The sequence below is a fragment of the Geospiza fortis genome, unplaced genomic scaffold (genome assembly GCF_000277835.1).
Source record: "Geospiza fortis unplaced genomic scaffold, GeoFor_1.0 scaffold54, whole genome shotgun sequence".
Classification (NCBI taxonomy): Eukaryota; Metazoa; Chordata; class Aves; order Passeriformes; family Thraupidae; genus Geospiza; species Geospiza fortis.
In genome coordinates this window covers 413198-437569 of record NW_005054301.1, presented here as the reverse complement: position 1 = coordinate 437569, position 24372 = coordinate 413198, and the positions used below count along the sequence as shown (strand labels likewise).

Below are 24372 nucleotides of genomic sequence, written 5' to 3'. Positions count from 1 at the left end.
ACTTCCAGAAGAAATTTCCAGTTTCTTTCTTCCCCCAAATCTGACCAAGTCTACTTCTACACACGAAGTCAAAAGCAGCAAAATGTACTTAATAATCAAAATATCTACACTGCTTTAGCAATATAGCTAACTGTGGCTCTTAAACTATCATGGAATCAATGTGTTTGTATAAAGATTTCTTTTTACATTATATTATACTTGCAAGTTGCAAAATAAAAGCTAACTACTCCAGAAGCTTTGTTTGTTATTAATTCCCTTAAGTTTAGAAAATTATTTCATTCTAATTAATTGTTTTCTTTATTTTTTTAATCTCATGAGAAAAATGGTCTTCTTCATCTTTCATATGCAAAACAGCTAAAGAGAGAACAATTTTTTATAGAGAGAAGGAACTCCAATTAATAGAGATATTAAATATGTGGGGAGCTGTTATGAATTTTGCCATTGATCAGACAGCTGCCTGAAAAAAAAGCACCTTTTCAGGAAAGTTACATAATTAAAAGTAACCCAATTCCTTTTTGTTTGTATTTTTTTCTCCAACTGCTTTTCCAGATTAAACATAAAAATTAATGAAACCCAAATGATGTCAAATTTGCTAAATTTACATTTCTCTTTCATATACTTTTACTGGACCTGCATCCTGCACTTCCATCAGTTATGAATTCCCAATGCTCCATGGACATTTGAAAGCACTGTTGCATTTTTAATAACACAACCTTCTGTATCCGCATTACTATGCAATTCATTTTTCCAAATTCCATATATTCTGTCTTAAAAAACACCACCCTCACCACCATCACAACAGAATAAACCTGACAGAATTCTACACACTTCTAAACTAAGTGGAAGTGCCAAAAAGAGAGTCTGTTCTAAGCATCTTTAGCTTTTCAAACTAACCTTAGGAAAGTCTCCACCAAGCCTGTAACCACTGTTTCAACAGAATTTCTTTTGGAAGCATATATAATGGAATTGTGATAAAAATAGTTACAGAAAAAAAAGCAGTGAGAGGCGTAGAGCTCTGCAATATTTATACCACCCAGGCAGACAACACAGAGAACCCATCAGTGAGGTTAAAAACTGCAGCACAGAGAAATGACAACAGCAGTCAGGTATAAGGGGCCATAAGAAACAAATGCAAGACCCCACTAGCTGAATAAAATTGGACACTGACTACTACCTTTAAAAGTGAGCAAAATAATAAATTACAGATATTCCACTTTTACAAATAAAGTCCATGTAGTCCTGATTCTAATACCAAAAATATGTCATACAAGCTAATGAAAGAAAAATTGAACAAGTGCACGCATGCTGCAGCCAGCCAGGAAAGAAATAAATTTACAATTGTATTAGCAAGACCCACTGGCTGTCTTGGATGCTTTAAGAGCAGAGCAATAAAAAATTACCATACATAACTGCACCGTTCATATGAACTGGCAGAGTGCGTACTGGCAATTAACAGGAGGGGACTGTCAACAAAGCAGGAATGAGTAAGGATGTAAAGAAAGGAAAGATCTTTTATAAAGCTCTGATCCACACTCACATCTGAGCTGGCCAACCTCTTCAGCCATTTGCCTTTCACAAAGGAATAAAGGATCTGAATGCATGGAGGTGGAAACCATGCTCCCCTGTACACAGATACACAGGTGTATGTGACAATCCAGACAACTTCACCCCACAGAGAGCTGGGCTGCAGCCCTACCCACGCTCCTCTTCTGGTATCCCCAAGTTATTCATCAACAACACGAACTTCCCTAACATGTTTGCCAGTCACACCGCTGGCACAAACCCTCTTCAGACCAGCTGTCTCAAACAATTCTCCCATCACTGCTCTCTGAGTATTTGCTCTTTTGTAATGAAAATAGGTCACCTGCCCTAAACCAGTACATTTTTGTTTTAAGTGCAAGATAGAACAGCTTCCCTGGCAGCCAGGCTGTCTTTTGACATAAAATGTACACTGCAGTATATACACATATCTGTGCACTGAAACCCCAGAGATCTGCACATTTATTACTAAAACCATATGCAGTCATAGGGAAAAAAGCCTCAGACAAAACGGGGAATCTTATCAAAAGGAGAACAACACAAAACCCACCAAACTGTATGAAACCCACAGCCTGTTTAGTCCATTAATATGACCTAATGCCAAAGATGAATTTTTCACAGAAAGTGGAAGAGCAACATAACATAGCACAGTAAATTTGTGCTTGCTTCTACCATCCATATGGGCTTGAAGTACTGGAGGGATTGATTTAAATGTAAAAATCCCACAAGAACTAGAATCTTCTTCCAGATGCATTTGTATTAGCTGTGGACATAGTAATTAAACAAAATTCCGCTTTTTGTGGGATTATCACTTAATCATTAGCCTCAACATTCTCCTGTGATAGCCACTAAGGTTCCACTAAGTAATTTACAGCCTGCCCCTAAGCCTCCAATCCCCACTCTTTCAACCAGTAGCAAAACAAACACACAAACAAAAAAACAAACAACAACAACCAAAAAAACCCTCAAGAGCCAAAGAGGAAAATGCTGCATTTTACAAGCAGGTTCACAATTCAGAAATAGCACAAATACCACCAATGAGTACCACACACCTACAGACTGGTCTCAGGGACACCTGGAATGGAAAGAAAGGCAACAAAAAAAACCTGTGGAATTCAATTTCTTGGAATCTATCTAAAACATGGCCCCTGAGTTCTCACTTGTTTATTGCTGTAACAAAACTGCCTGACAGAACTATGGGGTTTCCATAATAAAGTCAAAACATCTGTGAAAAAACACATTACAGAAAATCAAATATAACCTCCAGAGTTTCATCAGAGCTTTACTGAAAAAGAACAAGAAGTGCAAGTGCTGAGTACTTCTGTTTAGCAAGGGGAAAGAGGAACAACCATTTCATCAAGTCACTGTAGCAATGGACACACTGGACAGACAAAGAGACATACCTCTCACCCTCCATTCTTTTACTCCAGGACAATGAGGTCGTGAGGAAAACAATCTCAGTTCCCTGGCACAGAGAACTTTGAGGAGAATAGAAATTTCTCTGCCAAGGACCCTCCAACACCTCCAAAAACCAGTCTTTATATAAGTACTTTATTCTGACGAAACAAGCAGCTTGATTTTTCCAAGACAAAATTCAAAACCCAAGTGTAAAGAAGTTTGTGCATTGAGAAAGACTCTATGCTTTTTGTTCCAAAAGTTCAGAAAAAGGCCATTTAATACCATTTAAGCCCTTTCTGGTTTTACTCATCTGAACCCTGGAGGCTCCTGAGAAACAAAACTCTAGCAAAACCTACAAGTTTTATTCCTACAAAAGCCAGTTACATCAAAATAGCAGGAGCATCACTTTTACTTATGATCATACAGAGGACAGATTCAAACACACTGAAAACTGGATACACAACAGGAATCCAGGTGATAAGAGTTATAAAAGCCAGAAAAAACATGGTCAGCAATCACAACCTGCATGAGACAACTCCAGTCTTGAGCTGAGGCTTTCTGACATCAGAAGTTAAGTCATATCTGATGATGACCAAAATTATGATTCAATCATTCAAATACTATAACAATACTATAACAAAAGAAATTATGACAAAATGTACTTTCTTTAAACAAATTAATAAACCTGTCTTCTCCAGAAAGGATATCAAATGATACAGAGATACTACACCACCACCATACAGCACCCTGTATATACACATATGCATACAACAGACATCCCAGAAAAAGTGAATTGGTCAATAAAGATTCTAAAGAACTAACCCACTAAAATGTGTTTTGAGCTTTTTATCTAAAAACACCCATATAGATACCGAAGAAATAGGACATGTGTGCATTAAAAGAAGTAATTCACAGAAAGACTGATTGATACTTTGAGAAATACTGTGTCTAATACACAGGCAGGGATAATGGATACACCCAACACAGGTATGAAATGAAACTGCACTTTCTTTTAACCGTATGTGTAAGACAACTGGAAACACTATTGGAGCAAGCCTGGCTTAGCACATGGGCGACCCTTATAAATGGGAGATGAGGGAATCAGAGAATTTTGTTCAGGACAAGGACCAGATGGTCTGCAAGGTCCAAATGTAAGTCTACCTTCCCCTGAAGTTAAAGGTCTTCCCAGCTGGCCCAGAGCCCAAGTTGATGGTGCACCATGCAGCTCAGTTTTGTACCTCTGCTGGCTAACGCAAGGCCTGATGGGCCACCTCGAACACCTGGACACCACCTTGTTAACATTCTCCACAGTCATACTGTGAGCACCAATGAAATGTGTCCCTCTTATGCTCTGCTTCCCACTAACACCATGCAGAGAAAAGAGGAAATGGTTCTCACTGGCCAAGCTCACCTCCTGGGACATTTCTCTATGGACAACCAGGATTTTCAGTACATCTGTCACCTTCTGTTATGACCTAGGGAGAAGATGGGTCACCTGCAACCAGTTCTTACAGCTCTTGGACTCAAGTGGACTATTCCAAGTCTGCCAGGGCCCTTGAACCCATGTGCAAAACTGATATTATCAAAGAAAGATTGCATATGGAACAAATTGGTTACACAAATATTCAGAGTTTTGCATAAACTACAACACCTGCCTCACATTTTAGACATGTTCTCTACTCCCTAAAATATATTAAAATGCTAGATGAAATGATGAAAGATCCACACAGGCTTTTGTTTAAGACAGAGCTGCAATTCTTGGAAATAATCAATGCCCCTTAACTTTGAGTTTAAACAATTATTAAATAAACAATAGAGAGTTAAATTGTAGAATGCCTTAAAATCATAACCATTACACATAAAGCCATCCCTTACCCATTGTTTGAAAGATTCAAGTTATCTTAATATTTTTTACTAGTAGTCCATCGCTATTAGCATAACATTAAGAATTGTTCTACAAGCATCACTCTTACAACAGAACTACAAACAGTGTGACTTTCCTTGTCAATTTTTCTTTATACAAGCACCAAAGTCCAATAACTAATAGAGAAGTGAAGAAAATCTAAAAGAAAACACAAGAGCATGATTAAAACTAAATTTAAAAATTTAACTTGAGTTATGGAAATACAAAAAAACCTTTTCATAATCCAAGAGCAGCAAGACGTGACACACTGATACTATTTGTGGCTTCCCAAGCTTCACAAGTCAGTTTTCAAATTCAGAAGTCAGATGATTTACATGGCTGTAATATTATATGATAACAAACGTGATGCTCATGGTGACCAGTGTTCATTGCACTAACACTCCTTCCTGAGTCTGAATTTTCAACTACTAAAACTTCAGTGAACTGTTCCTGAACACTGCACAGGCTCCCCCATCCACACAATGGCTGCAGCTGTCACAGTGACACAAGGGCTGTTAATGGGATCAAGGATGACAGATCCTACTGGTGAGATCCTACTGGACAGATCCTAAGGTGAGATGTCCCTCACACACTCTGCTTTCTGCTTCACCCCACAGCTCATGCCCTGTGCAACCCTGCCCTACCTGCACCAGCACACACTCCAGGGGCAGCAAGGAAGAGGGGTGAGGAGCTGCAGAGAAACAGAAGCACAGCACCCACAGGCTTCAAGTTCCTGCAGCCAGCAACTCACAGCTCTGTCAATGAGGCCACTCTAAAAACTTTCATAGGAAAACACCCAGGTCTACAGAGGGTTTTACAAACAAAGTAACAAAAATTTCAAAACACATCCCTACACTTTCTTTTTCCCATGAACTTAGTGGAAATATCTACGGTACCATTCCAAGTTATCTTTGGAATAAGGCTATATTTATCCACAGAAGGCACAGAGGAGGGGAAAAAGAGCCTAAGTAGCCAAGTAACTGGAAAGACTGTTCACAAATGGAACTATGAAAAATAACATAAAGCAATGAGCTGGTGTTTGCCTGAATCTAGAGAAAGATGACAGACTAAGGACTCTACTTTACAGTACTTTACCAAAAGTATAAATTACATGCAAACAAAACAAAGACTCAACCAAATCTTCATGTATTTGGCAAATGGAAAAAATCATATTTCTTCTTTCTGGAGGTATGAATGAGAAAGAATTGGAAACATTTCAGTTGAGAAGGCTCAGAAGCATGTGACTAATTTTGAGAGGAATGAAGATGTGATTAGAGGGTCATTTGTATTTCTACCAGCCATTCCTGCGTGAAACGATTATGTTAGAGAGATGAGATTCAGACTTTCTGCTCCTCTTTTTCTGTCCGGGATCTGTGGTCACTTTTCTGAATTTATCTTTCCTCCCTACACATCCTTCGGGAGGGGAGGGGAGGGGGGAGGGGAGGGGCGAGGGGAGGGGAGAGAGGAAAGAGAAGAGAGGAGAGGAGGCCTTTTAAAAGGTAAGAAGAGTTGATCTGTTTTGTTTCCTGAAACTGTGTTCAGTGGGATCATAGAAGTCTAATGGTTAGAGACTTGATAAGAATATGTTAGAAACCAAGTCCTGGATTGAGAAATCCTCAAATATTTATGCATTTATCAGTGCATTCAGTCAAGCAGAAGTTCTCTTTGCTGTTCATACCTGACACCAAACTAAACTGATATTATCTAACTTGCCAGAAAACAGAAATAAAGCAACATAATCCCAAAGTATAGATGGTCTTCAAATTAAGGCATGTGATGGTGGCAGAGGGCACACTTTAGAAGAACTTTTATTCTCTGTGATCTCACAAACTACAAAACTATGAAAACAGCAAAACAAAAATTCCCTGAAGACTCCACCTTAACAGCACACCAAGAGAAGAAAACTCATTCTGACTCTCATAGGAAGTAAAATAGTTAGACTATTCTTAATAAAGTGGTTGTAACATGCACAGAAATTAATATTAGACTTCCCTATGATCAGCTTCATTTCCTATCAAAAGCAAAACCACTAACACAGAATTAAATCCACCTTTCCAGACTGCAAAAGACTACCAAATCATGTCTTTTCTACAAGATATACCCTGCAAAGTCTTTTAGTGAACAGGAAAAGGTTGTTTCACCAGCTTCCCCAAATGGTCACAGATCACATCTGATCTCAATGTATGAAGTGTACAGATAGGAAGGGTGCTTATAATTTGTCTAATATGATAACCTGCAACTTTGATGTAGCTTCAATAAACAACTGCAAAATGTGGAAGCTGTGACAGTAAAGTCAAAAGTCAAAACCTGTAAATATTTGAAGTTGTTCCTCCAGCAGAGCTGCACTTCTCCCACCACAGGGCTGCACTGCCCGGGAGCTCCCACTGCAGGGCTGCACTATGAGGGCTCTGACTGGTGAGATGGGAGCAGAAGGGCAGGACTCAGTGATAAAACTGTGTGCTTTCAGGCTGAAAATAGACAAATGCAAATGAAAGCACGCCCAGATCACCTCTCCTGCCATTTACCACAGAACTCAGGGTGATGGCCATTACTTTCTCACAGTGATTTGTAAAACTCGGATTTTCAGGAACAAAGCTTTAGCCACCAGGTTTCACAAATCTTTCTTTGTGCCTCTACAAATAAATTTCAGAAGTTAGACAAGGGTTCATAATCATTAAGTCCCTTTTTCTAATCTCAACCTTGGGATAAAGAGTATTTTTATCAGAAAGAGATATCAAAAGACAAGACAACGGAGAAGTGATGAATGTTTAAGGAGCTCATGCCTTGTACTTTTACCTGACCAAGTGTTTATCTATAAATATATTTCAAAGTTGCTATTGCCAAAATTATTGTAAAATTTAAGAAGAAACACATGAGTCTAACACACCTATTTTTCGACACCAAGGAGAGCTCTTCCTTTGTAATGATGTGTATCAGTGTTAGTTTGCTCTTGAAATTCATCATAAATGACATGCTTTATGACACATGCTTCAATTAGAAGAACCAGATAAAAACCCAAGGGGTTTTGTTTGTTGTGAGTATTGTTTTTTAAGAACATACATTCAAGCCAATTAAAATTAAATAATTCACCTTGTGATATTCCACTACTTCTCTTCTAATAGCTTACAGGTAATCTTTGCCCTGAATTGAAGCAGCAATTCAGACAACTGCAGTCTGAAGTTCCTTCTTATGTACAAACACAGCAAGGTTGCCTTTCCCCCAAAATGTCTCCTATACATGGAACCCAGTGTAGTCCAAATGTCATGGCTTGAGTCATTTTTATCTCAAATGATACTGGTATAACACTCACTCAGCCATCCAAATGTATGGGTTCATATCATGAAACTCCTTCATAAAAGCTCCACCTCTGTCACATTTATGCAGGATGCTCTACTGAAGTCATGAAACTGAATTGTCTGATGCAATTCATTTAACTCTGTTCAGGTAAAGGGGAATTTGTGTATTCAGTAATCATCATGCTTGGGATATTTTTACAATACATTCCTCCACTCTGTGGTCAATTCTACCCTAAGCTGCTTATGCAGATACTAAACAAAGCATGTGATTCACTTGTGCATCTTTATTCTTTTAAAATATCTGATAAAGACAAGGAATAGGTCAATTTGTCCTTGTGGAATTTCACCAACTGACCCTTGTTCCTAGAGGCAGGGATAATATTGGCAAATAATCTGGTTCCAGATATATTTAATTAATATTAAGTGACATAGCTTCTCTTAGTTGTGGACTTCCATTACACAAGATGGACAGACAGCAAAACCTCTGCCACCCAAGGATTTTTTTCTAGATGTACTGTCTTCACCATCAGAAAATTTCCCCTTGGAATTTGTTACTATGACGATGTATTGCTCTGGAGATCTGACTATGGTGGAGTGGATTTACATTTTCTACCCCTACTGAAGTCTTTGTACACATGAGAAAGCAGTCACTTACACAAGGGATTACTGTTTTTTTCCAAATGCACAGGGAATATTCAACTCGTTGAGAATATATTGGAAATTTATTCAGAAAATTACCATGTAACTGCCAATCCAGAATTAATTCAAAAGTCACTGATAGGCTAGACCAGCTTCATGTTGACGTTTCACCAGTCATTAGCAGCAGAATGAATAAATATTTTAGAATACTATGGGGATATTAAGTTTCATTTAACAGTGGAAATGCTGAAAGACAGCCAAGTAAAAGTAACAGTGAGACCTCAATTTCTTCATATAAAACCTGGCCTTTGCTGTATTTGCAAGGCATTTGCTCCTTCAACCACACAAGCTCTTTGTTTTATGATGCAGTCATTACAAGGAAGACTCCAAAGCACTTGGCAGCACAAGCAGTGTAGCAGCAGCTCAGACATCCCATGGGCTCCAAGGAGAAAAACCTTCCCTTTCAGTTTTGGGACTCGCTTGTCAGTGTTTCACTAGACCCACTAGAGTGATTCACTAGACTCCTCCCTTCTCCCTTGCTCAGCTACACTGGGCAGTGGTGAAAGCAGGTAGTGATTGAAACCTGCTTCTGAAATCCCACACTGTCTGGCACCTGCCAGTAGTCCTCTCTTCTCCCACTCATGGAAACAGGCTGTGAGATTCTGGACACACACCCCACTGGAAGAGACCAGCACAACCTCTGCCCAAGGTCTGTGACTCTGCAGGCATCCTTTGCCACACACAGCAAGCATGGAGCAGCAGCGGGCACAGGGCTGTGCAGGATGAGGACGGGAGCAGTGGGCACAGGGCTCTGGAGGATGAAGACAGGGAAGCAACAGGCACAGGGCTGTGCAGGATGAGGACAGGGGAGCTGCAGTGAGCACAGGGCTGTGCAGGATGAGGACAGGGAAGCAACAGGCACAGGGCTCTGCAGGATGAGGACGGGAGCAGTGAGCACAGGGCTGTGCAGGATGAGGACAGGGGAGCAGTGAGCACAGGGCTCTGCAGGATGAGGACAGGGGAGCTGCAGTGAGCACAGGGCTGTACAGAATGAGGACAGGGAAGCAGCAGTGGGCACAGGGTTGTGCAGGATGAGGACAGGGAAGCAGCAGTGGGCACAGGGCTCTGCAGGATGAGGACAGGGAAGCAGCAGCGGGCACAGGGTTGTGCAGGATGAGGACAGGGAAGCAGCAGTGGGCACAGGGTTGTGCAGGATGAGGACAGGGGAGCAGCAGCGGGCTCACAGCTGTGCAGGACACAGTGTAGCTGTGCTCATGTGCGCTCCCTGACACCCAGACAGGGTGTCTCTAAGGGTTCATCCCTGTAAGGACTGCCCACAGCAGTGCTGCTGCATTGCTTCCTTCAGCCTAGCCTAGAAGAGCTGCCCATGTCGTTGTGCTGCTGCCAAGATCTGCCACCAAATTACACAGTGGTTCTGGCAAACCCAGCCCATTGAGTCAACAGTCACTTCACCCATAAAAAAATGGGAATCCTCTGGCTTTCAACTGGATGTGTATGCTAGATTTTTTTGTTTGTGGGGATTAGAAGGGATCAAAATCTCTCCGTTTCTATGTCAGATGTGCATTACACTTCTACTCAATATGAGAATTTATCAATAAATCTGTATGAGCGTAATTAAAATACTCTTAAAAAGCAGCAGTAACAATAAAGCAAGGGCCAGGAAACATGCTTAGTTCAAATGCACAAATTACAGTTTTAATCCATTACCTAAATTATTTATCTGTCCTTCTGCCGAGCACAGTAGTGAGGGGTACTTCCACAGGTGGTACTAGGGACAGTGTTTGCCCAGCTTCCCCCAGAGCACCAGCACAGCCGAACTGCACCGCCTCGGCACCCCGCACCCCTGGTCACGCCCTGGTTTCCAGAATAAAATCCAGGGGCCAGGGGCATCCCCGGCCACCGGGGCGATCCCCCGGCACAACAGCGGGCGCACAACCATCACGCCGCCGTCCCGGCCGCTGCCCTCCCTCCCGCCAGCCTCAGCACTAACGCGAAAAAATAACAAGAACCACCTCAGCCGCCAAGAGAGCCGTCAGCGCCACCGCTCAGTCCCGGCGCTGCTGCGGGCCCTGCTGCGGCTGGCTCAGCACACCTTCCCCGTCCTGAGGGTGAAGCACGGGCCATGAAGCGCATTCCTGGCCCTTATCGGCATCGAGGAGAATGCCGCTCTGCCAAACCTCAGCGCCTGCTTTCCTGCTTTGCGGATGGCAGCCATAGATCATGTCTCTTTGCTAACACTGGTCGTAAATGAATGCCAGATCAAAAAACCCGCAAAATTAACAGAAAAACATCATCCCATGTCTGTTTCACTGAAGCAAAGGAGAAAATCCGGGCTAATCCTAAGGGATGCCCATCCACCACCAAGAGCTGGTCAAGCTCAACCTGGTGGACATCCTGGGGCTGCACAGGCAACATCGGCTCTCCCAGAAGAATGAGCCTATCTCCTCTGATCGAGGGAGGGAATTGTGCCTTCACCAAATGGGATAAGTGGGCACTTCAGAGCTCTCCATTTGCTCATCTGCATTTTTATTTCAGGCGCTCCTCGGCCAAAGGCTATTGCAGGAAGCCTGCAGGCTCTGCTCAGGAACGCTGATGCCAGCAGGGCCATGAGCCGGTAAAAGGTGCCCTGGACACACTGAAAAGGCCAGGCCAGACCGGTAAAAGGTGCCCTGGACACACGGAAAGGGCCAGGCCAGACCGGTAAAAGGTGCCCTGGACACACGGAAAGGGCCAGGCCAGACCGGCACTCCCGGGCTTTCCGCACTCGCACATTCCACACTGCAGCGCTTGATTACATTTAGTGTCTTACCCAAGAATCATACCCAACACCGCAGGAAAACATTTAGAATTGTAAAATGCATCTAGTTCTTACCTTTGATATGCCTGAGGAGATGTGGGAGGTGTACTGAACACATGCGAATATGGGTGATAGGGTGTCTTTTTCAAAGCCTGAATAAGATTTTGTCTATATTCTGGGTCTATACACCACAAGGACCCCTTTCCAATACTCTGCAAAGAGAAAAGAATTAAAAAAAAATCAAATATTTGATCTAATGGCACAGCTGTATTTATTTAGCAGTTTTTGTCAGGAAAAGCAGTGGATTTGGGTTTTTTGTCTGACAGAAGCGAATATAACTTGCCAGAGATTATTGCTCCATTAATAATGTATTATGACTGTATGATTTAAATCACAATTCTGAGGGAAAAAAGAATGAATGTTTGGTTGCTCTTTCTCCCCCTCTCTCTTGTTACTAGTTAATAGGATTTAATAATATCTGGCAATTTTCCAATCACCTCATATTGGAAAAATAAGAAGCTACAGTTAACTGTTAAACAGAAACTTTGAAAAGAAGTATCTTATTTTTGGAAGTAGTTTTCTTTTCCTTTTGCTGTTATACAAACAGAAACAAGGCTAAAAAGGAGAGGGTTAAACACCCTAGCAACTGTTTTAAAAATATAAGGACTTAATCCTCCAACCCACATGACATCAATACCATTATACTACAAGAGGAAATTAATCATCTTTTCTCCCCAGAGGGGAAAAAAAAGACCAAAAAAACCCAAAACAAACCAATGAACCAAAACTAAAAAAAAAAGCCCACAGTATAATCAGAGTATAACCATTTAAGTGTGTTGTCAAATTGTGATCAGCTAAAACAACAGTTACTGTAATTACCCTTTCTGGACTCAAGGAACAACACCAGCACTTAATCTGTAAAGTAAAGAGTCCACTAAAATTCAGTGTTTATTCTGCAGTTACAAGCAGTGCAATTTCATTTCTTGTCTCAATCCCATCAGAGGTCAAGCTGAGGATTTTGGATTGTTTTGTGTGACTTCTCAAACAAATATGACAACTTTGCCTCATCTTCACTATGAAAGCATATGGAACGATAGTTCAGGAGCAGTCTTGCTCTGCTTGATCATACATGAAAACAAAAACAAATCCTAACTGTTGACTGAACTCAACTGACAGGTTTGCAAGGCATTATGCTACGATTTTTTGGTAAATGTTGATGCTTTCTGGAACAGGTGGGGGAGACTGTGTTACTGCCTCTAGCTGCTTTTCAACCCAGGACCATCCCTTTCCTCTGCTTCAACTTCTATCAGTGAAACAAAGCTCTCAGTTAACGCATTAAAGAACAAGCACACACAGACACATACAGAATCACATCGGAAGAAGGACATTATTTTCTTAAACCATATAGAAGACCAAAACCAGACACCTGTTTCCTTTTGAAAACTTGTATCTTTGCCCTACCACTTCCTAAGTGCTCCTCTGCCCCTTGCATAGCTTTAGGATACACAACATGCAAAGTGCTTACAGAAAGCAAATGTGCACTAAATTCTCCTCCCCAAAAATAAATGAAAAATAAATGATAAAACAAGAGTCTTCCCCAATGTCCCTGGATGGCTGTGTGTGCAAAGTTTCCAGCACCATGTGAGACTTGGCTTGAAAGAAAAGGAGAGCAGCCAGCACAACCCACAGGAGCTGTGACAGTCTTCTGTCAGAAAGCAGCAGGGCTGCATGCTGCTCCGGGGAACAGGGGCATGGGGTCAAGACTCTTCAGGATGGCTTGCAGGGTGCAAGCCCATCCATCCTTTTACTTCCCAAAGGTGCCCAACCAGGAGGCCACAGAAGAGTCTAACGGGAGACACCTTCTAGCACTTGAAATGAAGCCAGGTCCTGATATGGCCACAAAAGTCCAAGGCTAAAGAGCTAGAGAGAAGCAAGCAAGCCTCTGTGGCTCTGATCTCAGCAAAGCACTACAGTCAACAGCTGAGAGATCCAGTGCTGCTGTCTGCTGAGGAAGCTGTGCACCACACTCCTCACACCACTCTGCAAGGAGGAGGTTGTTATGCTTAGCCCTTCTAAAATATGGGACAATGAGCCAGACACATGACAAGGCCAGTAAGTGATTCTTAGGCAAAGGACAGAGTCAAAAATAGAATTCAAACATCCCAAATTCCACTTCCATGCTCTATCCAAGACTCAGACTAAGAACATAAAATTTCCTTTTAAGCAAGCAATGAGCAAAACTAGGAAAATTTTTCAGGAGAAAATCTTTGCTGGATTCCTTACTTCTTACAGCATGGGATAAGCTTATAAAAAAGCTACACTCAAATACTATCTACCTTATTTGTACTTACTGGAACACAACATATTGTTTCCAAACTTCTCTGTTTTTTCATTTACTTCCAAGACAGCCTTGTCATCTACCTGGAAGATATTACTGCCCAAAACCCATCAGTTAGTTTAAGCTGAGAGCCTTACAATATGAAGTCACTACTGAAGAGTGACTTCAAAACCTTTCATTCGTGTTAAGCTAAATTTGTGTGGCTTGCCCATAGTCTTGCAAAAGCCAAAAATAATCTCACTGAAAAACAGGAACTCCGACAAAAAATATTGAGAAGTACACTCATGTTAAAAAAACCACTGGGAAGGCAGATTTGCTATATTTTTACTGCAACTGAACTGACTTATAATTTACCAGCAAAAACAAATGCAATTTAAGGCAAAGCTCGCCAACACTTTGCAATGTTCTCTTTTAAGACAGTTATTTTTGTTTTTCCACAATCACATAACAGAGCATGAGTAAAAAGGAAAACTGAAGTGACATCTGGTTAAGAAACCTTCTTGACTGTTGGGAGGTGTGAAGAGCTTTGTTAACTGTCTGTTCAGATGTGTCATTAGTCTTCCCATGTACAGAGCAATCACGGGAAAGGAAATCACTGGAGCTCAGACCCGTCGGTAGTGATTAATTTCCATCTTATGACACTTGGCGTGCTGCTTCACTACCTCCTCCAAGCCAAAAGTCAATAGTGACTCCAATCAAAAACCAGCAAGGAAGGGTCAAAAAAAAAATCTCTGGATTACATTTGTCTCCCAGGCAACAAGTGACTGAGGAGTGGATAACAGCCCCCTGAGCTCCTCAGCACTTGAAGTGCTTTCAGACCTCCCTTCACGCCACCTCCTCCCTGGGCCAGGCACAGCCACCTCCTTCCTGCCAAACACAGGTTACGGCTTCTGCACTGATTCCTGGTTAGGGTGATTAAAAACTGGGGAATGTTATTACAAGTCCTCTTCATATGGTCCAAGAGTAAACTATACTTGAGAGTAAACTACTTCAGAGGTGCCAATGGGGAGAGAGAGAAACATACAGAGTTACCAATGAAATATTCTGACCGAATATTAAAAAAAATCCTGATTATCTTTTATATGGACAAATTGCTACTCCTTTTTATGTCACTTAACATATATTTGTAGATTGTGCACAATACTGTGTACTAATTTATTAACAAATTTGCTCTCTCATATCTCAAATATCCAATTCTGATTTTCTCCCAGCAACTAAAGTCAGTGCATTGCCATGAAAAGGCACATGATACACTCAATGTTCACTTGTTTTTTCTTCCAATGGACTGCACATAGAAGTTTTTAAATACTACTTTACACAACCTATTATTATTATGTTTGGTCATTTTTTAGTAGCACTGAAAAAAGATTGAAATTTTAAAACAATTAAAATGCTGCTTGTCAGCTCTTTCAGTTGCTATAGTTGGGAATTAATAGCATTATCCACTAGTAAAACTCCTCATTGTAAAGGTTTTGCCTGCATATACCTCACAACTACCTGTCCTCACACATCAGCTACTGCCTGCCCAAAGCTCAACTAAAAGAATTGTGTGTTGAGCTCCTTCTGAGACCAGTGGCTGGGAAGAAGTACACAACCTATTGTATTGGTTTTGCATGGTCAGATTTTGGTACTGCAGGGGCTACATCTATCTATATAAAAATTCCAGATAGTGTTTATTTGAAGAATTTTGTTCCCTGGTTATTTTAGCACAGACTTGAAATGTGTTAGGAACACAGCCTTTTCCACAGAGCTGTTCTTTTCACTGCCATAAAAACAAGTCTGGCTAAAACAAAGCTTTGGGAAGAAAGCAGATACAGAAACCACAAAACACGGGCTCAGGGAGATGTTGGCATTTCCAAATTTTCCCTTCTGAAGCTCTGGTAACATGTTCACTTGGAATCTGCCTGGAGGAGCATTTCCAGGTACCCATGACTCTTGCAGCAGCATCACCACCAAGATGGTCCCCAAGGGAACAGAACCCTAAGGGAAATCTGCCAAAAGGGAGGTTTTTTCCCTCTGTGATGCCTTGCATGTGCCTGGGCCTTCTTCCATAAGCCCATTTCAGTAATTTTCCTCAAAGAAAACTGTTTTTCTCACACAATTTGATGTAAGTTACATTCATTAAGCTGGCTCACATGAAGGGTGTGACAAGCAACCAGAGAGCTGTGGCAAAGCAGAGGAGGGATGTGGGGACACAGGGAGGGGAATGGGAGCTGTTCCCTTCTGTAGCAGGAGCCCTGGTGACATCCAGATGCACCTTGTGAAACAGCACACTGAAAAAGGACAACCAGGACTCTGGCTGGACAGAAAGCAGCTGTAAGACAAATGGCAAAAGCAGTGTAACACAGAGCAGGGGTACAAGGGCTGGGGTGAGCTTGGCAGCAAGGCTGGCAGACAGCCCTGAGGGAAAGGCCAGGCTCTGCATGGGAAAGCAGAGACACCAAGAGCCTGGGCACCAACACAGGTGCCTGGAGGCTGGGAGGAGAGAAACCAAAACAAGACACCCACGAGTGACTCCAGAGCTCTGCTCAAGCACCTAAACTATGCCAGCAAGCTGAGAATTTTAACACAGCTCTGAGTTAAGGACCTTGCTACTCCCAAACAACAGGCTGCCCACTGAGCAGATCTGTACTGTACTTCTCCACTATCAGACCAAGAGGGGATGAGTGGCGTGGCTAGGCTTTCTTGAACCAAAATGATCAGCAGTATGAACCAGGCAGCTACACAGACTGAAGGGGTGCAGATATACACCATCTGAAAAGTATGTCACATTGGCTTCAGTAACCATAAAAGCAAAAGCAAAGAGAAAAAGCAGAAATTTCCTATTGCTCAAAAAAGGGCATTACCAACTAACATCTGCAGCCCCAAGCTATCAAATACTGAAATCACGTCACTGTGACATCTGTCCCTGCCTAACCCAGTGGAGGTTGCTGCAGTTGTTAACAGAGGACCTGTGAATATCATTCATATGACCTTCTTCAGTGATTAGGAACCTTTTGTTGTCAGTAACTCGCTATCAAAAGGTTTTCTCTCATGGATGAAATCTACTGTTGTTACAACAGGTGATCTCTTTGCAAGAATAGTGGAGAGATTACTGGGTATTAAAGGTTCTTACTTTAAAGAAGTATTTATCCTGAGCTCATTCTGTCCAGTTATCCCGCAACAGCAGGCTTGAAGCAAACCTTTCACACAGATTTGCCACCATGCTTATCCATGGGAATGCCCAACAGCTTCTACTGGTCCTACTATTCAATATGATCACAGAACGGCTTCTACAGGAGCAAAAAGAATTGTAGGATAGAACTGTGCATCTCACCACAGAATTTAAAACAACAGTTTGAGTAACTACATCCAAGATCAGAATCTGAAAAAAATAATTGTTTTAGACCAGAATTGCAGAAGCATATTTCTCAACTTCTATGACTGCACCGCATCTAATGCAGCAGCACAAAGCCATCAGCCACCTTGCTGACACTGTTGTTACTGTTGACTGCTCACACCTGTGCAGGAAGCCTCTGGGGGTGGTGAGACCACACCCAAGGCTGTCAGGAAGCAAGGACCTGCAAAAGCACCTAAGAGAACAAGGCATGATGGAAGAGTCTATCCATAAAAAGAGCGGGCTACTTCACTTGCCACCTGACACTGCAGTCACACAGAAGGCAGAGCAATTCTGGAAACCCTGACTAAAACAAGTTTCTGGCTGGTTCCCAGGAGCAGCAAACTATCATCAGGAATTCCTCCTAAATAAAAATTCCCCTTTTTTCATCCTATGAAAAAATATCTTTAACAAGAAATGTGAGGTGTTTTCATGAAGAAATTGAGAAGCAATTGAGAAGAAAGAAGGCAGGTAAAATACTTTCCAAGTTGCACCTTATGACACCCTGTCTTCAGCTCTGAAGTGCACTGAGAGGAACACAATAATCACTCCAAAATCCACCTCAGGAGAGAATGACTTGCTTAAATAACTTTCTTGTACTAAGCAAAGAAACCTGCCAAATGACTTCAAAGCCATCCCACAATACAACACACATTACACATACTTCACTAAATATACCTCTACCCTTGAAGGTTTGCAAACGTTGTGTTGCACTATGGGAAAGAAGTGGTTCATGACTGCAAAATTCACCAAGACTAGAAATGCAAGCCTGTTGTGACTCCTGATGCTGTGCTGAATCAGCACTATGATGGCAAGGGCAGAGATGTTTTTCAATACCCAAGGAGAGAGAACCTGTGCAACCAGGAACACTGCTCAAAGCCCGCTCTATGCCGTTCACTTGCTCACAGTGCTGACAAGTACACACATTACTTTTTTAGTTCAGCTACTCATCCCTCATGTTAGTATCATGCTCCTCCAAATGAAGGGTATCACCCCTAAAACAAAACCAACTCAGAACTAGTTCCTTCATTTACACGAGGCAGAATTAGCATACTAGTATCAAAACTTGGAAAATATATTACATAACAAATTTTAAACTATTTGCCTGGCAAGCACTCAGGAAGATTTAAGATCAGATGCCTAAGTTGGTCTGCTGGTCTGTTTAAAACTCTATTGCTTAGCTTTCCTCATTGGTATTTCAAGTTATCAAGAAAGTCATGATGTCGTTTGCTCTCCTCTCCTACACAGATTCTCCCATTTTAAGTAGTTTTTTATGGGTGGTCACAGACAATACTAAAACTTTATCATCTCTAACAGCTTGCCTGTACCTTGCATATGAGTCTGGGGGTTCTCTAGTTACTTCTTTTTATAAACAATTGAACTTATTTGCAGAAACAAACAAAGCATTGAATCATCTGAGGTCAGTTAGGGTTTTTTTCTGGGATTTTTTTGGGTTTTGTTTGGTTTTTTGTCTGTTTGTTTGGTTTGGTTTTTGTTTGACTTTTGTTGGGTTTTTTCCTTGTTTTTTTTTTTTTTTAATTAAGAAGTACAACAGCTAAGGAATTCTGAAAGAAAGAAAAACAAAGCCACCGCCAGCGATTCCTATTATTACAAAATGCATTCCTCAGATTCACTGCAATCTTACATAAAAATTACAAATAACTATTCATGCAGTTTAAGGGCAGATTTTCTTCATTCTCTTTCAGTATTTCCAGCACAGACCAGTGAAATCATCTATGTCCAGCTTTAAAGAATTGCACTGTAGACCTTGACTGTATTTTAATGACAGTGACAACTGCTTACTAAGCTTTTAATTTTCATAAAAATCCCCTGACCTACAAACTTAAGAGAAGTAGAAATTTCCCCTGCTCTTCCAAGGAAAGTCTGGCAGTGTTAGGCGAGAGTTTGACACCAAACTGAAGTAAATCTGAAGTTATCTGCATGCAGCATAATAAAACACTCACAAACACTTCTGCATGTTTTCAACCTTTCCCCAGTAAAGCAGCAGTCACAGCTCAGCTCAAGCACAAAGGTGAAGAAGCGTGACAAGAAGAGAGTAGCTAAAACACAATTACATGACCACAAACATATGCTCATCTAATGCATGAAATTAAAGTTTTGATTCGAAAGCTTGCTGGAGTACAGTGTTCAACCCAAGTAAGCCAGTTGCATCAAAAAATCATCAGCATTTCTCAAGAAAACAAAAGATTGAGGCTCTTTAAATCTTATTTTGCTCCAAGTAAAAACATCCATTACTCCAAATCATGCAAGTCCAAGTCTTTGTTTTCACACTCATCTCTTGGTATTTTAGCTCACTTGCTCAGTGAGCTACCCCAGACACCAACCCAGCCATCAACCTTTTATTCTCATTTGACTTTATGAAAGTGGTATGGTTCTTCCCCAAGTGATGCAGCCACATGAACCACCTCCAGGTCTCTGCTGTTCTTCCAGTCACAAAATGGGCAGTGTCTTTCTGACTGCAGAGGCTGGATGGGTATATTACTTCCCTAAGAATGGAAGTATGGTTAGAAAAGAAAAGGACTACTTTGTCTCGAAATGAAATAAAACAAAAAGGAAGCCAAGCATACGAATAAACAATGATAAAGGAACCAAATCAGCACGGAGAAGTAACAGCTGAGAAAAGGGAAGGCTGTGGTATTCCATAGTCAAAAATACTCAACCTATTTCAGAGGCAAGATGCAGCACAACATACTGCTGGAACACAAGAAAGTGCTACCACAATGCACACTGTCCAGTGGTCTTCCAATATTAAAGGAGCTCAAGTCTCACCAGCACAAGACATATCAGAAGTTTTCTCTGCACCTCTGGGCTTGCATGTGTTACCAGAGTGAAAGGCCCTGCCCTCTGCAGCAGTGCCTTCTGAGGCTGCCCAGTCCCCCCTCAAACCTGCAGGGATCCCCATTAGTAGCGTCACAGGCACAGAGCCTGTGGCCTTGTCTATCTGCCACAGGCAGAGCAAAGAAACAGCAGCACGGGACTGACTGCTTTTGGGTTTTACACAAATGAAGGCATTCATGGGCTTTTAAGTTATTTTTTTCCTTAGCACTTCCCCTCCTGTGAACAGAGAAGTTAGGAATGTCTTCTAGTGCATGACCTAGACACCCAGCAAGTCAGAGCTGCAGCCAAGACTGCCAACCCAAAGCATGTCTCCAGAGCCCAGGTTCCTGATCCTGCAAGGGGCACTTCAACACCAGGTCTGGAATGATTCTCTACCATTATTTCAGCCATGGTAACCCACTGCCCGTGGGCACAGCTGGTCCACTGCTCCTCCAGCACACCAGCACGTGTCCATTAGTACAGGTAAGCTCACACAAAATGACTGCTAACAGCCAGCAGTGGATCTCCTACACATTAGCTTCCCACTGCTCTCATCATAAAACAATTCCTCCAACAGGCTCAGGAGGTGTTGCACTATGTCACCCAACTACAAGAGTCATATTCAGCTTGTTACGTATCTCCTTGTTGAGTTTATATGTGAACCACCCTATAAAACTATTAGGCTGCCACAGAGTAACCCTGCAAGCAGCTGAAGCAAGCAGTGTCATTAACTGCCCCTAAACAATGCCTGCCTCCTATACAAAGTTGATGCTGTTTCATGCCAGTACCTAGCAGCCCCAGACACTGCCCAAAGTCTCCCCAGGCTAGGCAAAGCCCAGGAGCTGAAGAAGACAGGCTGACACACTGCAAGGGAGGAACGAAGTGCAAGATCAAACAGATGCAGGGAGACTGGGCTGGGAAAGCAGAAGACCCCAGAAGACAAGCCTGTCATCATGACTGGCCATCACAGGCATACTTGAGGGAGACTGGGCAGCAAGTAGCATTAATAATGCTGTTTCAGCCTATAGAATTTCTGTGTATACATGGAAAGTGTAATTAACCCTACACTATTGAAAAGAAAATTGAGAAGACGCAGAAACAAAAGAATAAAAAAAGAAGTCCTCAAGGTCACCTATAAAAACCACGGTAAGAAAGGAAAAAAACTCCCCAGACTCCAGACCAATAATTCATTTAGTGGGGTGCGCCAATTTCATATCAGAGGTGCACTCATTTAAATACCCACTGGTTATCCATGCCCTTCATATTATCTACAACTGGAAACTGTCTTTTCTTACAAATGTATAGTTACATCATACATGAAAACCTAGGGACAATTTTGAAAACACAACCCTTCACAGAACAGATATTAAAAAATTATTCAACACTTATATCTGTGCTAAAGGTTTACAGGTCACTTTTTGCCTACTGCTGTATTAATGACAAAATAAGCCAGTGAGTGAATTTCCAGGGGAAGGGGTTAACAGCTAGCAGAAGTGTGTGAGAGGGAGTAGGTTGTACTAAATCCATTATCCATGACAAATAAAAATAGAAATAAGGAAGACCTGACAAAAGCTAATGGATTTGCACCATTTCCCTCATAACTGTTTATTTAATGTACGATTTTTCCTTGCTTAGTGTTTAATATTGGTTTGCACAATGTATTGAGGAGAAAAACCAGGCACTTTGATAAATCATTTAGAAGTTCCCTGGATGTGGGATTTCCAAGTGTTCCTGGATTATTTACAGAAACAAAGCTGTGCTTCATCCCAAGCCCCACTCAGCTGCCTCAACAGATCCCTGTCACCTCCAGCAGGCACAAGCTGAGGAATAACCATCCTCCTGCAACAGAGACCTCAGTGCTACCCACATCCATCAACACACACATTACTTGGGCTACTTACGTACACATTCCACTCTGCTTGTGTCCCATTTCTATGCTAGATGCAGAGATACCTATTTTTTACTATGTTCCTCTTTCCTCCTACTCTCTTTCATGGCTGAATGAAACCCCAGAAAGCAAAACAAAACACCTCCCCACGCTGCAAACATCCTCCAGAATGAAGCAACTCATGACTGCAGTGAAGTTTTCATCTCGTTCACACAGCCCAAATCAGCATAAACTAATCAGGGCAAGGGTGGCTTCAGGAGCCTCAACAGCCCAAATGTTACAACCCGAAACCTCATGGACTCACAAGAACCTGAGATTCACCACGACTTGGCATTTTTGCAAGCAGCCTACACAAATCCTCCTTCCACCCAAACACCAGGTACCATCACAAGCCTCTGGAGAAACACCTCCTAAATTAAACAGTAAGATCAATGGCTCTGCAATGAAGACAAACCAGGGAAAGACCAGTTTAGCACTAGGAGCAAACTAGCCTCCTGTGGAGAGGTCAAAACCCAGCAACTACAGTACATACACTCCCCTCTTAGACACTGGGCACCCTGGTGGGACTAGAACTGTGGGAAAGGGCTTTCCTCACCTACTGGGATTTGGCATCTCATTTTTACTGTAACACAAACTGAGCAAGAAATCTCACCTGAGAGGCACACCACTGAAACCTACACAGTGCCAGAGAGCAGCAAGCCCTCATTGGGACCATCTGCCGAGTCAGAGCACGACCACCTATGGCAATAACATCTTCCTGCATCTTCTGGAGTGCTGGCCACAAGAGTCTTCCAGGGAGAGTCAAAAACACACCTCAAATGCACCGGAGCCTTCCAATATAGGGAGGCTTCAATCTCAAGATGGCAAGGAAATTACACATGGAAGCAGAGACAGGGAGTGGGCTGCTAAGCCACCTCCCTGTCACCACTGACTGCCCTGTCACAGGTCACTACAAGCACCCTCTCCCAGTCCTAGCTGTACCTTCGGTCTTCTCTGGCAGCAGAGTGTGAGTGCACAAAGCTTCTTCCCGCACCAGCTCCAGCCCATGGATGGCTGGAGATAGCCAGGGCCATGGCATCCCCACAAGCACAAACAGGAGACCACTGTGGCATGTGGGTTAAACATAGCATTTCCACCCTGGCAGCAAGCACAGTCCCCTCACCCTCCCTGAAAGTGCAGGGCACCAGCCCCCACTGTGCCACAGCTGGGGAACCTGTACCCAGCCCCAGGAGATGAGCAGCCTACCACCACAGTCAGGGAGGGAGGAACAGGTAAGAAAGAAAGCTACATTGTCAGGTCTCATCCAAATCATCCTCAAGGTGAAGTAAGCTAAAAAGAACCATGCAGGAACTTTTAGTTGTGAGAGCCATTCAGATATATTTTCTCCCATTTGAAGTCCGCTGCAGAGGTAAAGGCTTGTAAAAAGAACAAGATGGACTAGCTTAGTCTTCAAAGTTTAATTCACAGTAAGCTTCATTAAAACTGTAAGAACACTCCCTATAATATTTATCTCCACACAGCCATCTCAAAAATAGACAACTATAGGATTTTTTTGTCTTGGGTTTTTTAGGTGACCGCATTCTTGCAAGCATGGCTACCACAGAGGTTGCAACTGGTAAAATACTGTAAGTGGCAGACACAACAAAGCTTGTCATGGAAAACTTCTGCAGCATGAGCCACTGAATCAAGTGTATTTTAGAGTGGATAATCAGCTTCCCTGAGCACCTCCATCAGTAAAACAGATTTGAAATTGCGCAGATAGTTTATTATTAAACACAGCAAAGTGATTACATTAGAGAAATAATATCTGAACTCATTGCTGTGCAAAAAAAGGAGTATTTAAATCTACAATTTTTCCAAGGAAGCTAGCAAGTCCCTAATCAAAACCTACATCTTGGCAAGAATAGAATTCGCAGGTTTATTCATGTTATTTCCTGGGCATACTAGTTCTACATTAGCAGAGCATTAATCAAAGTCTAAATACTTTACCAAATCCTGGCTCAATATAAATTATTCCTCTGTTTAAAAGTCTACCTCATTTTTCCAGATGCCATTCCAAATCCCACAACAATTTTGCTATTTCATAGAAACAGTAAAGAAAAAGTGAGTTTCCTCAAATTCACAGGAGAGAATCAAAAGGCCTATGACAGAGGCAGCAGCAGAGAGCCAGCCCACAAACTCATTGAAACAGACCCAGCAGAAATAGAAATGTCCCTCTTCAGGGCGTTCTGAGCTGGTAGCAAACAGGATGTGAGCATCAGTCACTGTGTGCAGATAAGAGGTTATTCAGAATAGCAAGTTCAGGCACAGACCGGGTCTTTTACCCGGTAAGGAAAGAG

At 42.1% G+C, this 24372-nt stretch overlaps 1 protein-coding gene across 3 annotated transcripts in view; it reads right to left on the bottom strand.

Moving 5' to 3' along the window:
• The window catches only part of FOXN3 (forkhead box N3), a 168553-nt gene that overhangs the window by 90842 nt on the left and 53339 nt on the right, over nt 1-24372 (bottom strand). For all 3 annotated transcript variants that reach the window (XM_005417431.3, XM_031065626.1, XM_005417432.3), the window contains one exon: nt 11669-11805. In XM_005417431.3, the coding sequence (XP_005417488.1) occupies nt 11669-11805 (137 nt within the window). The remainder of the gene's footprint in view (nt 1-11668; nt 11806-24372) is intronic.